At 46.2% G+C, this 15,913-nt stretch overlaps 1 protein-coding gene across 1 annotated transcript in view; it reads right to left on the bottom strand.

Annotated features, from left to right (window-relative positions):
- The window catches only part of CHCHD4 (coiled-coil-helix-coiled-coil-helix domain containing 4), a 139,975-nt gene that overhangs the window by 75,777 nt on the left and 48,285 nt on the right, over window positions 1-15,913 (bottom strand). The window contains exon 2 of the mRNA XM_069643403.1: window positions 339-437. Within this exon, the coding sequence (XP_069499504.1) occupies window positions 339-437 (99 nt within the window). The remainder of the gene's footprint in view (window positions 1-338; window positions 438-15,913) is intronic.

Here is a 15,913-nt window from a genome sequence, read left to right on the forward strand (position 1 = left end):
TATTTGTATTTAGAGCTAAGGATTGGCAATCGGTTTAATAGTATAGGCCCTTTTATTTTGACGAAGCACCACCAGGACTGTATTTGATGGTCGTAGCTTGCTCCAATCTTTAGATTTAGGATTAGATGGGCGTTTTTCAAACCCCATTGAAGTTCAATAAACACCCTTGAACTGCGATCACTTGTTCCTGTTTTACTGTTTGATACCATGCCTTCCTTACAGATGCCGGTCTGCAACTAGAGTATATGTGGTTAAAATTCACCTATTCCTTTGTAGAGGAAAATAATTTCAGTGGAGTTTCGAGTACCATCGGCAAAAACATTCAAAACGTTACTTACCATGATCTTCGTAGGGGTCGTTTGGGTCATCAGCTACAAGTTCAGCACTACTTGGTGTTTCATGATCTTCTTTGGTCACAAATATAATTTTGTCTTTTCCTAAAAAGTAATGCAGAAAATGAAGCTTAGACTTTGCGTCAAAACATTTGACAGCATCATGGTTCTTCACACGTACATGGGCAAAATGCATAAACAGGTAGAAATCACACCCGAGTATATGTGCGCTGCATTAGAGGAAGTCACACTTTCCTGCCCAAACTCTGCTCAGTTTACAGAGTAGCCATAGGTAGGATAAAGTACACTATTTTACTACTCCATCACAGTCAGTACTCATGTTGAAGAGCAAGGAGAAATCCAGACTTGAACACCACGACGACAATTGTACAGACAAAAACGGAGAGCGATTACATTGCCATACAGAACCTGACACCTCTGTAAACTCCATATTTCTAAAGGTGGAAGGATTTTTGGCACTATCCATCTAAATAGGTGCATCGAGGGTCATTTCCGTATACAGACTCCATTTCTACCACTGCAAAATGGCTTTGCCTTAAAACACTACTTAAATAAAAGCCTGGTCTGTACTACCTGAACTACATGCAAGGAGGAGAGGCTAGAGGTCATTAAGCGTACAATTGTATTTATTTTATTGTGCATTTATAAAGCGCCTGTACAACAAAGGTGTTGCATGGTGCCACATGGGGAGGACCACTAACGGGCCTAACTGGCCTTGCATCATTCGGATTGTGCAAATGCAATAAAAGAAGGGCAGTGGTTGTGTGGTACAAGGGGGGGGGATAATGTTGGGGTGGGAGAGAAGTATGGGGAGAGTGGAGGCATAGAAATGCAGGGTGTTAGGAGGGGAAGAGAGGCCCCCAGGGGTAGGCAAGTGCTAAGGGGAGGCCAGGTGGGCAAGTGCCAGGGGATGCAGGGAACGAGAACCACATCTGAAGTGCGGGATGGGGCGGACCAGGCTCTGTAGGAGTGCAGACCCGCCAGTCTAGTCAGGGGAATGGGGCCCGGAAGGGCAAGTGCAGATAAGGGGTTGCCTGGGAAACCGGGTATGGAGTAGACTAGGCAAGGAGGGCCTGGTGTCCCGTAGGACTCCGAAGGGACCAGGCAACCAGTCAATGCGGCAGAGGGGAGCATTAGCAGGGGGAGTGTGTTCGGGAAGGAAGAAGAGAAAAGGAGGGTCTTGAGAAGCTTCCAGAACTTAAGGCGATCCGACTCACGCCTGAGGGGCAGGTAGGCCATTGCAGAGGGAGGATCATGCCAAAGAGAGATCTAGCCCCCCCACTCTCTGCTTGGAAAAACGTCTGATCTGCAGAGAGTGGAGCTCAGAGGGCCAGAGGATGTAGCGGGGACCCAGGCCCCAGAAAGGCTTGTGGATGATGCAGAGGGTCTTGAACTTGATCCTCACAGCCAGCAGAGAGATTTTAGGGCTGGAGAGATGTGATCCCTGGGCTGGACGCCAAGGATAAGTCTTTCAGTCCTGTTCTGGATTAGTTGAAGGTGGCGAAGGGAGGATAGACAATGAGTTTCTGGGGGAAGGTGAGGAAAGGGAGAGTGCCTCTAAGGAGGTGCATCTGAAAGTGGGCCTTCTTGGCAAGGTCCACTATGTTAAGGGAGAAGGAGAGAGAGGAATCTAAGATTACGCCAAGATTTTTAGCCTCACAAGTGGGTGAGGGGAGTGGACCCATGGAAGGCAGCCAGAGAGGAGGTAAGGAGGGAGCAGGGGTCCCAATGAGAAGGATCTCAGTCTTATTGGCATTAAGGCAGTCATCGTTAGCAGAACCATGCCTGAATAGCAGTGTCACAGTCAGAAATGAGAGGAAGAAGTGGATGGAAGCTTGAAGGAGAGCTGCATGTCATCAGCATAACACTAAGGGAGGAGAGAAGGTGGAGATGAAGTGGGCCAGAGGGGCAAGGAGGACGTTGAAGAGCCACAGCAAGAGGATAGAACCCAGAGGGATGGTGCAGGTAGAGTGTGGTGGAGGAGAAGAAACGGCAGAGTTGAACCTGGGAATGCCGTTCAGATAGGAAGGCGGTCAACCAGTCCAGTGCCAGGTCCGTGATGCCAAGGGTATCACAGATGATTTATAAGGGTGGCATGATTGACCGTATCAAATGCAGAGGAAAGATCGATTAGGATGAGAACGGAAGGAGAATTGGAATCAAGATTTGAGATCAAGTTTTCACGGGTGTTAAGGAGAGCAGTTTCCAGGTCTCTCGCTGCTCTGAAGGCAGACTGGTGGTTGTGCACACAACCAACAGATTCAGTGTGTTGGATCAATTGGGAGATGATCAACCTCTCCAAGAGTATGCCCAGGTAAGGTGTAATGGAGATAGGGCAGTAGTTAACCAGGAAGGGACAGCAGAAGGCTTGTTAAGGAGAGGGTGCACAAAGTAGTGCTTAAGAGGTCATTGCAATTGATAGCCTTGGAGGAGCACGGGGGCACCTGTTTGAAGGATACTTTCATAGAGGATTTGTTTACAAACCTCATCTGGTGCTATGGGCGAGAAGGACAGTAGGAGGGAAGGGGACGGGGGCCGCGGGGTCCAAGGGAGGGCCGAGAGCAGGCAAGGAGGAGGGCAGGGACGAGGGCCTGAGATGGCAGAAGAGAGGTGGAGACTGCAGTAGGATTGGCGAGTTTCTTGCATATTTTGAACAGTTCAGCCGAGTCGTGTTGTTGGTGGCCCAGATATGCACCCTCTTCAGCGAGCAGATGGGAGTCTTTATTGCCTTTGGAGAAGGCTGCAGGCCAGTCTGTCAGTGGATGCGCTTGAAGCCAGCTGCTTCCTACAGCAACTCTGCACTTGCGTTTCAGAGAGGCAAGGTCAGAGTCATACCAGGTGTTGCGCTTGGAGGCAGGTTTCATGCAGATCCTCATGACAGGAGCAAGGATGTGCAGCATGTGTTGGAGGTGGAGTTTAGCAAGGGCAGTGTGAGAGTCAATGCCTGGAGTGGGGGTGGGGGTGGGGGTCGGGGGGTGAAATGCCAGTGGCAGCAAAAGCAGCAACTGACACTTGCTTCATCAGTCGAATGACGGAGAAGTAGGCTGGCAGTGCAAGCAGACGCTTAGCGGGGGACCCAAGAGATCCAGATGAAAGGACAGGAGAGAGGTGTAATGAGTGTTGGAGAACTCCCAAACCCGATCAATCGAGTCTCATGATGCATTCCGCAAGGCCTTAAAAACTAGGGTCTTTGTTTAAAGATATCCTCCATGTGTGATATTTTACATGTGCTACTTCACTGAACTCTACACACTATGCGATGTAGAATATTGTACTGTGTAATTTATCCCTGTAAGCAACTGTTGTAAGATTTTTTTATTGGGCTGCTTATTGGAACCCTCAAGCAAGTCTTAAGCATCCTTTTAGCGCCTCGATGCCCGTGGGCTGCAGTGCGCTCTATAAATCCAAAATAAATAAATAAAAGATGGGGATGTCTGCTGAGATGAGAGCATCCAAGGTGTGACCGGCTGAGGGAATCGGACCAGAGGGAAGGATGGTGAGGGAAAGTCAGAGACTGCGAAATAATCCAGTGGCCACATCAAGAGAGCCAATGTGAATATTGAAGTCTGAGGAGAAGCTTTGAGGTTGAGGCCAGGAAAGAAGAAGTGAGGTCAGACCAAGGGTCCTGTAGATGATGGTGAGAGTCCGCCAGAGGGTAGGAGAGACACCAATCCTGCAGACGAGGCATTCAAAGGAAGAGCAGGACTGAGTGGGTATGATAGTAGCAGGGACCCATTCAGGGAAAATCAGGGCAACTTCACCTCCAGACCGGTTAGGCCTGGGCTTAGAGAGGATCTTGCAGCCCTCAGGGAGGAGTGCGTCAAAAGCAGTGAGAGCAGGCACCAAACCACGTCTCAGTGAGAGCGAGGATGTGAAGGTCATTCTACAACGCGATAGATATCAAGGAGTGTTTAACGGCAGCGAGAGCCGAGGTTAGCTAAAAGAATCTGGCTGCCATCTTTAAAGGTCTTCCAAGGGGGTGGGGTACAACAAAAGCAGACCAGAATCAGCATTGGGTTGAAAAAAAAAAAAAAAAAACACGCAGCCTAGTCTTTGAATCAGGACACTACTACACAGCGTCTATCAGCGAGTAAGGGCATCACCAGAGAAGGATTATCAAAAGTGTGTTCTCATCTTCTACTACTGCACAGCGTCTATCAGCGAGTAAGGGCATCACCAGAGAAGGATTATCAAAAGTGTGTTCTCATCTTCACTAGGCACTGTGTAGCAGCAAGACAAGTTCACATGATGCCATGACAGGTCCCCTCATCTTCAAATCCTTTAGGAAGGCTGGTAGGGTCATCATGGCCTGTATTTATGTTATCAAAAAAGTTAACGTGGAGAAATTTAGACACGTTTCAACTCTGGATTCCCATTAGGGTGACAGACTAATTTTGTGTCCCCAGTGTACCGCGCCAACTCACAATTCTGGCCAAGAACAGACTCTCAAATCTCCAACATTTAAAAATTAACATCCGCTTTAAACCAAAGGTGATCTCCGGCTTTGCACCAAGAAAGTTGCTACAATCGGCAATACAAATTTTCCCTTCCTACTATATTACACCCCAATAGATACCAGGCATTTTAAATAAACGTTTCCTACGATTGCTCCTATCGAGTGAATACAGTTTGTTACAATACATTGCCGCATTTTGGCCAGCATAGGCATTTATCAAAAACTTTCTCCAGTATCAAAACAAGCATGGTATTGGAGAAGTTACTTTAACAACTAACATATACAGACATTCATTCAACCTAACACCCCTTTACAAGTGTGGGTGTGTGAAGGCATAGGCTATGTGCAGACCATTTTATATGTAAGCAAGAATAGATTACAATAGACCTCTACAAATTTGAATTAGAAAAATAACATTCTCAGAATGGAGCGCTGCTCTGAACATGCATGTACTCTTTTCAGAATAGGTTTGCGCAGGCCTTTTAACATCTGCAGATAACTCTCCATGTCTGTGTGTAGCTTTAAATACATGAGTGTGCAGCTTCAAATATAAAAGTACACAAACAGCTTTCATTCTATTCCCATTGACTTTCCATTCAGCTCAACATGCTAGGGCTATGTGAAGAATCCAGCGGATAACTCTAAAACCCTGCCTGAAGATTCCTCTCAGGTGGCCATGGGAGGGCAGCTGCTTCCCGATCCTCCCACTACACCAGCCTCAAGGTTGGGATCACCTGGGTGGAGACGGGCCCAGGGTTGTGAAGCGATTCCGGGGGATGAGACGCTGTATTTTTCCTCTGAAAAAGAATTACCCCTATGTCAGAGCTGATTAAGGTGTATCCTAATTTTAATATCCCTCAACCTTCTGTTAAAACTTAGGTTGTAACACCCAAAGAGAGAAACTTTGTATCCCCAATATCACATGTCCTCCTCAATAGCAAGAGTACACTATAAGGAATAGGGGGTGTTGCCTTCTCTACCAGATCTTCCACTAATAAGTTAAAACATATGGCCCCTCTGTTAAAAATACGAAGGGAATTAAACCTACCCTTAAAAAGTTACAAGAAATGAGAAAACCTAACACTGCCAAAATTAACGACATGTCCCAGAATCCAATAGGGACTAAGACGAAGAAGAGTGGTGCTGAAGAGACATGTAGAAGTAAAAGCCAGGCCTAACACACTTTGCCAGGGTCAGGCAATTAACAATAGCCTGCACCTGAAATCAATTGCCCCACCTAAGAGGCATAAAAGGATTCAGCAGGATGGGGAAAGGAGAAGGACCTGGAATAGGAGCTGGAAAGCTGGAAAGCTGGCAGTAGAAGAGCGTGAGGCTGGTAGTTCATGAGGAAGTGCCATCACTTAAGGTATGCCGGGACATGGAGGCAACAGATTTCACCTGAAAGTTCTAAGAGGGTCCTGTGCTCACAAATCCTGCCTTGCCATGGCTGCACTGAAAGACGTGTTGAAAGTGAAGGTCTTCCCAGGTGGCTGTAATTGCAGAGCCGTGCTGAAGCCGGAGCGCTGTAGCAAGAAGCAAGCCGAGGAACAGGAGTACAGGAGACACCAAGTTGACGTGGATGGACCGAAACACCTGTGCTGCAAAGGGGTGTGGGTCTCCAAGGGTGCCTAAATCAGCAGAAGAAAAAGCAGAAGTCGGGAAGTTGAAGCAGCACCCAATGGCAGTGTTCATGGAGCCGTTGAGTGAAGCTTAGCGTTTAGGTTCACTCAAACTCTTGCCGGTAACTGTTCCCAATTCTATAATGGCTTGCCTAAGAGTGTAAGCGGGTAAAAGTTGTTCACCGTTGTGGAAGTTCTGTGCAATGGAAATGTATCACGCCCACTTTCAGTAAAGGTAATAGTGCTCGCGTATGATGGAAAGCCTTTGATTTCCCATTGTTGATTGTTTAAATATTGTGGTTACGTGTCTCTAATTAAAAAGGTGGACAGTTTTCTAAAGTCTATGAAAATCCTGAAGCTAACTTTCACATTTGTTAAAAACCTTTACGGCATCAAATGAAGGTCACGTATGACCAATTACGATTCCCTAACGGAGTGGAACGTATCCGTGTAATAAATGCATGGGAACACAAACTGAGAGAATTGAAGATCTACCTGAAAGAGTGGTGGCAAATACCCAAAATAATTTTTCCTTTGAAAACTGAACCTTGTAACTCAAACATACATTTAAAAGCTGAAGTTGCTATATGAAGGAGAACAAGCATTACCCAAGCCAAGAGGCAAACCCTTTCTATAGCGATTGGTTCAAATTAACAATGGGGGTCCTGGGAGTCCATCTGCCAGACATTAGTCTGGTTTACAAGAGACAAACCCAGAGTCTTGATTTGCATAATTTAAGTAGCTTTGGGTCTCATCCTAAGTTACTAGGGGGATCCAGATGTAGACCACTTGCTCACTATTCTTAGAGGTAAAGTTCCACCCTACTGATGAGGTCCAACCAGATCGAAGCACATGTCTGGGGTTGCTGTTTGTACTCTTGTTCCGAGGAGAATTGCTTAGCATTTCGGTGCTGGACTGCCCCAGGGTGTGTTTGGGATATTTCTCCTCTGTGAAAGATTGTGAGCTAAAGAATCTGGGTAAGGCTCTTGTAACCAGGACTAATGTCTGGCAGAGAGACTCCCAGGCCCCCCCCCCCCCTTGTTAATTTTTATAGCGATTGATTTTACATCGGCATGAGCCAAGGATTCAATTGAATGGTGCTTAAGTTTACAAAAAAAAAAAAAACAAGTCTGCATTTAGGGTGCTCCCAAATGCATTCCGTTTTCAATTGCGTCTCTCAATACAAAATGCATTCTATTTAACTATATTACTTCTCAATGGGTATTCAATATGAATGTGAGGTACAGGACATTATATCTAAGGCTCCCAGTTTGATTTTATTTATTTCCATTAATCAATATTTAGTCATATCTATATTTATCCACAAAAAGTTAAAGCCAGCCCTTTTAACATTTATTCAAGGTAAATATTTGCGCCAACACTTAGACGTTCTGCTTAATTTTCAACATAACACCGTTAAGATTTGTAGACTAAAACCATATTTTTATATTGTGCTTTATGCCAGACGTTTCTTGCTTCTGTGCATTAATAGAAGGTAAAAAAGTAGTTTAACAAAACGAATGCACAAAAAAAAAAGAAACTTCAAAGAACTACTGGGTAGAAGTAGCTTAGCATCCAAATCAAATCTTTAGTATCTTCAATTAAATACACACAATATCAAAACCTTTTTCATAAGGGCACCTGCTGTAGTCCTTTCACATAACAAGTAGATAGTTGTGGATTGATCATAATAAAAATCTTTTGAGTGCCAAAAGTTAGTATTGAAGGGTGAACTCTCCAATGCATAGTTTTCAATTTTATTAGGGTGCAGATCATGCAGGCGGTGCGTGCGATGCAATCAGTACTGCATTTTGTCTTTAGTTCTGCGATGGACACTGGTTGCACACTAAAACGGCAGTGCATAAATCACAGTATCTACCAGGCCAGCAATGGTTTACCTTCAAACAAAGGCTCTTTGCATTTTCAATGCTTCACGTCTGTGCTGGCTTTCTCTCCCCCCCCCCTTTTTATGTGGCATTAAACAAATCTAGACAAGTAACAAATCGAGTTCATTCTGTATTTATGTGTAAAATTGGTAAACCCAGGACCTTAATACTATCTAACGCTGCACCTGTGTCTGTCATTAATTAATCCTCTGCTACTCTGTGTGTATGCGGGTATATTTTTTTTAAATTTTCCCCAGGCGTGAACTGTCGCCTGGTGTAAAATGGCAATTTGTTTTCGGTATATACTTTGGATGCGACTATGCAAGATTAAAAAAAAAAGAAGAAAAAAAAGAAACAGCATCACTGCAATACACACGTCAGACGAAACAATTCAAGATCTCGATTCTTGGATAGTTTCAGAGATTGTTTTGCCAAATCTTTCCATGACATCACATATAAATGTTTAAATGTGAAGAGAAGACCATCTACGATTCGCAACTAGCTCCACGTTGATATGGCCTTGCTTTCAAAAGATAGATTTTTCAAAGGATTATGGTTTTGTTTTTAAAATGCCAAGATTGTTGTTGAAATAAGAACTAAACGTACCAAGAGGCAAGGGGATCAGAGGGGAATACTAAGAGTTATTGGTGTTCCACATGATTTTTTTTTATTTTTAACAGGCCAATAGGGAAATCTAAAGGGTGAGAATGATAAGGTCATTGTAGTGGAAATGCAGAATTCTGTGTAAATTAATTGCAATTTCGAAAGTCTTCGACAGAGAAAGATATCGGAAGTAAAAATGTGGGCGAGGGAACCCCCACAAAGAGCAAGGCTGGCAGAGGGAAGCCTTTGCAGAACTGTCAGATTGAAAGCATATGAACTAAGTATTGATGGCAAGGCAGGTGAAGCCCAAGGAAGTGAATTGAACTACCAGAAGTTGAAAGCCAAAGATTGAACTGTATCAGTAAGCTAAATTGTGCAAGACTGATAGAACTGTGCCATCCAACTATCCTGTGTTTATTAAGAGACTCTCTAGACCCCGTGGGGTTGAACCTAGGGAAGGGAGTGCGTACAGAAGCCATTCTGGCATTTCATTTTGACACACTATTTTCTTTTCTCTTAGAGTTTCACGGTTGACAGAAGGTTCAGCTCCTTTATATTTGGGTTCTTTTAAATATGAATGCACTTTATTCATCACTTACTACTACACACATCACCTTGGCTTGTGTCTGACATGATCTTATGCAATACAAGACAATTCTAAAGACATTAATTGGTGTACACGATACGACTCATAATGCAGTACTTTTGTTTTCTACTAGGAATAAACTTCACATTTAATCAGTATTGATATAATTTTTCATGTTTTGCAAAAAGTCTTCATAGAATTCTGTCATTCCACTGGATATCATCACCACTAATGCTGCTGTTGGCCCCTTCATCTGCTTCACTTACATCTCCCCTAGACTGAGAAGTTAAACACCAATACAAAATGGTACCACGCATAAATCTACAGAAACACTTTCTGCAATATTCCTATTGTAGGTGTGTCACAGGTTTTGGTGGAATTATTTTGATGTACATCATTTTGACAATCGATATGATTGGAATTCTCACTGGTATGGACCTCAAGCCCGCTACTTTCAAATTGTGAATGTGAACCCTGGTTTATTTACACATTTAACCTTTTTGTTTAGTCCAAAAGAGATGTTGGAACAGATCTAGACAGAGTTATTACCTTCTGCCGAGATTGCTGCATATACACATTGACGCCAGCTGTCAATTTGCTTTCTAGCTGTTGAAGGCACAATGCCACGCCTGATCAGATGAGAAAAGATCACAATTCCATGTTCCGACTACAAATGATTCTCCATGCAAAGTCACCAGTTTCTTCTTCTTAAGACCTTGTGCTTCATCACGAGTTGGGTGGTATCCCAGCGTATATTCCATAGAGCACCATTTACGCCAACGCCACAATGTCTGGCGGATACAATGCCAGATCATGAGTCTGCGTGCACACGGCCATGGCGTTATAGCTCCCAACGGAAAGTGACAAACCCGTAAATCCAGCACACATTGCGCTACTGCCGAGCCGCGACGCTAGTAAAGCACGCTATTCGTGCCGTGGGAAGCGCGGCACCGCCGGTACGGGAAATATATGAGCGGGCGTCTTGGAAATTACAATCTGCCGAAAATCGCAGCCCCTGTAAGCCATCCACTCCTCCAAAGCTTGGAAAATGTCACAAGAACGTACCAGGGGCAAGTCAGCCTTGGACATGGTGCAGAAACCCAAGTTTACAGACCAGGAGCTGGCCATACTTGTTGAGGAGGTTCTGGGACATCAAGAAGAGCTGTATGGCCCCGAGCAGCGCAAGACAAAGCGCACACCAGCAAGCACAGATTTGGAGACAAGTGAGCCAGAAGGTGTCAGCGGTTGGCTGTGTGCCCAGGGATGGGGAGGATTGCTGCAAGCGGCTGAATGATTTGCGGTCTGTCTGTGGTCTCCAGGAGCTAGAGCATGGCGACTGGAGGAGGGCCACCACCACCACCCAAGTTGCCACCCTAGGAGGAGCAGATGACCAGCCTGATAGACTTGGGCACAATCGAGGGAGTCAGTGGAGCGGTGGAGAGGCACCGGTACGAAAACTGCATAATCATGTTAGGGCCACCCCTCCAATCCCAGTATGTTTGCGCAATGTGTGACGCACTGCAGCCACCCATTAGTGCCCCCTCGTATCAGCTTACTCTAGCGCCCCCTGGTACCACAAGTACATAAAATGTATCAACCAAAGGCCCAAGGGAAAGGCATCCATGGGCATGGCAAAGCAACGTGATGTGTAGGTACGTATCAAAGCCTCCCCCAAACACAGCGACATGGGAGCTGTGAATTCACAACAGACATCTGAAGATGTCGCACCAACATGTCCAAGCAGTGTCCCTCCCCTCTAGCATGTTCCACCAATGACAACATGGTGACTGACTAATATGCAACGGCCAAGCATGATAGAAACTGTGCCCCAGCCCACTTTAAGGCATGAAATACATTGTATCATGCAAGCTGCCCTCAACTCGTACAACACCCCATCATCGCAGAGAAATGATGGGGAAGCAGCATCCACATCCAGGCGCATGACCCAACGTGCATCAACCAGCACTACCACCCCGCAAAGGGACTGGCATGAGAAGGCTAGACGCATGACACATCCTGCATCACCCCATCGGAGCCCACTCAGACCAGTGCAACCTCCACAAGGCTGCAGGGCGTCAGCGCCTCGAACGTCAGGAGCCACTACGGGCATTCGGGATGTGGAGGGAGCCACAAGTGGGTCAAACTCGGATGAGGGCCACACATCCCCTGCAGTACGACGCTGCACTGGTGTCCTCACCCAGCCACAGTGCCACTCATGAGATGGGCACACCCGAAGGGAGCCAGTGCCAGTACACTCCCCACGTACCTGTGCGTGTACTCTGTGCCCGCACACCTGTGCCTGATGTGGACATCGTCTTATGGTTCCCCTGAAGGCAGCCCCTCCAACTACAGCAGCCCCATCCTAGTTGCCGCCATGTCCACCAACATCTCCCGACACCCTGCGCAGACCCATCAGTCCAATCAACGGCACACGTGACAGACCCCATCGCCATGGTAGCTGCCGTAATGGGGCAGATAGATGTGATGGAGGCTCGACAGCTGAGAATTGAGGCCATGTCTGTTAAGCACAACCGCCACAGCAAGGCAATAAGCCGTGCCATACTAAATGCTGCCAAGACCATGATAATGCACGCAGCTGTAGAGTGGTGGAGGGCTGTACAGTGGCCCTGACAGGATTTTGACAAAGCATACGCGAGCTGTGTGAGTGGCAATCTGCACATGCTGAGCAGATGCGAGAGGCAAACAATCTGCTCTGCCAGCAGCTGCAGTCCTCAGGAGCTATTCCATCTACCTCTACAACACCCACAGAAGAATTCCCTGGAGGCTTCGACCAGGCCCCGTTCCCTGCACAATCTCCCACACCGCTCAATAGAGGGACCCAGACGTGGGAAGCACCCACGACTATCCTAAATGGCCATAGCACAGTTGTCCCCAGGGCACGGCACATGGACCCCTTTGAACTGTTTTTTGGAGAGTTCATAGGGGTGAGGGGGGGGGATTGGGTGCTGGGAAGTTCACAGGAGGAGATTGTTCAATAATTAATCCTGTTCATTATGCATACAAAGCATGGACATTCATGATTGTGTTAAAGTGCTCTTTATTCTACAAGTGATGTGTTACATGTACCTATCCACCAGATCAAAAACAATTGCCAACCATGGCCTGTCTGGCAGACCTCCCCTCCCTCATTCCATCCCTGTGTGCATGTGCCGCGGCTTCGGGCACTTTTTCATCACTCCTATCCCCAGGTGGCTGGCCATCAGCATCAGGGGCAGTGGCACATGCCCGAGACAGAAAATGTTGTGCAGCATGGCACAGGTAAGTACGATTTTGTCAACTTTCTCTGGTGCATACATCAATGCCCCTCCAGTATGGTCTAGGCACAGGAAGCATGCCTTCAGCAATCCAAATGCCGTTTCCACACAGATGGGTGTACGCCCATGGGCAATGTTGTACGTCAGCTCAGCTGGAGTGTGTGGAATACGCACAGGGGTCATGAGCCATGTGTACTGCGGATATCCTTAATCACCTGAAGAGGAGCAAATGCGAACATTAGGCCTAGGTTGGTTCAGTGGGTGTACAAGGCGCAGACATCAGTGACATTGGCAATAGAATGAAGTAAGTGTTGAAAAGGTCCATGCTATCTCAGTGCAATGTTGTCATACATCCTTCGCCTTCCAGGACATGCGTGGGCTGAAGTTTACATGCAGCAGTGCATCAATTAACATTTTAATGCTTGTGTGTCACACTCATGTAGTGCCCGTACGATACTTTTCATATACCTACTTTCATTGTGTTGTGTGCTGTGCAAGGTCCAGAATTCAATCAATGGAGTACTTACTGCACACACCATCCCGGTGTCTAAATGCCACAGTACTCTGTCCCTCATTTCTGGATGAGGGTATCATTATATCTGCATGTTCAGGAAACATTTTGTTGGGCCATGTGTTGTGGCATTCGCTATGGCTGGTGTTGCGTATGCTACGTGGCGCAATCATGTACATTTGGCCAGGCATGTGATTGACCAATCAGGGGTCATTGTCTCAGGGATGGTCATTGTCGTGAATCCAACTACTCGTGTATGGTGTTGTGGATGTGCCTACATTAGGACTCTATTGGCATGACTGTCGTGGGCAGGGTGGGATCCCTATGCTGCGTCATGGTGAGGAGCCGAAATGCGATACACACAAGATGTTTTGTGGTGGTTGGGCTTCCATATGTGACTGTGCTTTCGCAAGTGTGTGCCATTCAGACTGGGTGTGTTCTGCTGTGTGGAACGTGTGAAAGGGTTCTCGTGCGAGGCACACGCATGGAAATGCTGCTGTGCAAGTGCTGTCTGTGGCTCCTGCTGGCATTCCTGTGTATATGCCCATGCCCCCACCCCAACAGGTGTAATTTGGATGCATTTCAGTGTACATGTGTTTTGGCCTTGGTGGCTCTCCGTGTAGGTTGGCAGGGTACTGTTGCGCAGGTGGTCCTGGTCCTCCTCCCTGCGCAGCAAGTGCATGTCCAAATCAAGGCTCCCCGCTACAAATTGCTCCATTGTATTGGGACGTGTGTGTTGTGCATGGGTGGGTCTTTTGTAGGCCTCTGGTGTACATGGTTTTCACCTGGTTCCTTATTGCTTTCTCCTCCCTGCTCCTGATGGTGAAATGGTGTTGGGAAGGGTGCGTTGTGCATGGGTGGGTCTTCTATAGGCCTCCGGTGTGCATTGTTTTCACCTGGTCCCCTATTACTGTCTCACGTGTACTTTTGCCTTCAGCATTTGGCCAGGGGTATTTTTGGCAGTTTTCCCAACGGTTTTCTGGCGCTTAGAGCGCCAACGCTTGACTTGTGATGGCTCTGTAATAGCGTGTTCTGGTGCCAGCGCCATTACATCTGTGATACAACAGAGCAGTATTGGCGCCGCTAATACCGTTTCTGCCGGATTTAACGGTAAATGCCAAACTCGTGATGACCCCCTCTTGTGTTACGTTGAAACTAGGGCTTCCTTGAAGACCCATGGGTAGAATTCACTTGGTAGCAAATCGATGCAGATAGCACAGCCCAGAATTTCTCAATTCTCATTCTAGATGGATAAAGCGGGAACCAATCCAATGTAGGATGTCCCATCTAGGGGTGTCACGGTATTAGTTTTATGACGGTACGATAACCTTCTTGCCAAATGATGGTATATCATGGTTATCACGATATAGCAGGTGGAGTTAACCAATCTTAACAAATATTTTCTAAAAAGGTCATAAATTGTCAGATTTATCATCGCAAACAAAACCAGGCACCCAGGGCCAGAATTGGGCTTTTCAACATACTTTCCACTGAAATGCCACCCCTTGCTTCCACCAAACACAAACACATGTGGAGAGGAGGAGGTGGGAGGAGGGGAGGCCTGCTGCGCTGGCAAAGCAAACTGAATAGCTTTTCTTAAGTGGTCATTTAGGCTTTTAGCTCCCCCACTGGCTAATGGTGAAGATGAACATGTTGCCATCTTTATAACCTGCATGCCACAGATCAATGGAGGCTGATGGTAGTATACGCTTGTGCGCACACACGCACGCTCTCTTTACGATACAGCCTTTAGTTTACTTGAGGGCCAAAAGGTGTTCAGTAATCACGGACATCTTACCCTTTGGTATGGCAGCAGGGAATACCCACAGATGAGTGACCTTCGCAGTGTGAATTATATGTAAATTCAATGATAGAACCACGGAAATCCCCCATTGTCATATGTTTAACAAATATTATCCATTATAAATATTTAAACCCCACCGCTGCCAACCCAAAGTAAACCCTTTTCCCTCTTGGCACTGTATTTATTCGGCCTATTGCTAACATACTGATTTTGTGTCAGGCACGTGTGGTTTATGGAATGGCATTAAAAACTGCTCCAACTGATACTGCTTGCAAGATGGCACATCCAACAGTGCAAGACCAAGACTGTGCAGCACTTGCTTTCTGCAGCCTTTCCAAATCAGATTCAAAAGCACACTTAACGGTATAAACGGTATACCGGTATAAACAATGCGACGGTTATTATTGTTCAATTAAGTGGTTCACAGTATCTTTAACGGTATACCGTTATACCGTTACATCCCTAGTCCCATCCAAAAAATGTTTCTTGCAGTACCAATGCCTCTTGGTAGTTCTTATTCTCTCACTTGCCTTCTTGGCCTTTCAGTTCTTATATTTTACTTTTGCCCTCTTAGCATGTTTCACATACTTCGGTTTCCTCTTATTCAACATTCTTTCCTTTGATCTTTGCTCGCAATATAACTTCATAACATTTCACAGACTTTCGTATATGCAATTTCCTCTTGCAGGACCACTTTGCTACTTTGTATCCTTCACTTCTTACAATTTGTCCTCATTCGCGTTTCATCAGCCCATGCGTAATCTTCAACATTCGATATCTCAGTTACTTTCCATTCAACAACCAGACTTCTGTTGCCCTT

The sequence above is a fragment of the Ambystoma mexicanum genome, chromosome 2p (assembly GCF_040938575.1).
Source record: "Ambystoma mexicanum isolate Mex_15411 chromosome 2p, UKY_AmexF1_1, whole genome shotgun sequence".
In the NCBI taxonomy this organism is placed as follows: Eukaryota; Metazoa; Chordata; class Amphibia; order Caudata; family Ambystomatidae; genus Ambystoma; species Ambystoma mexicanum.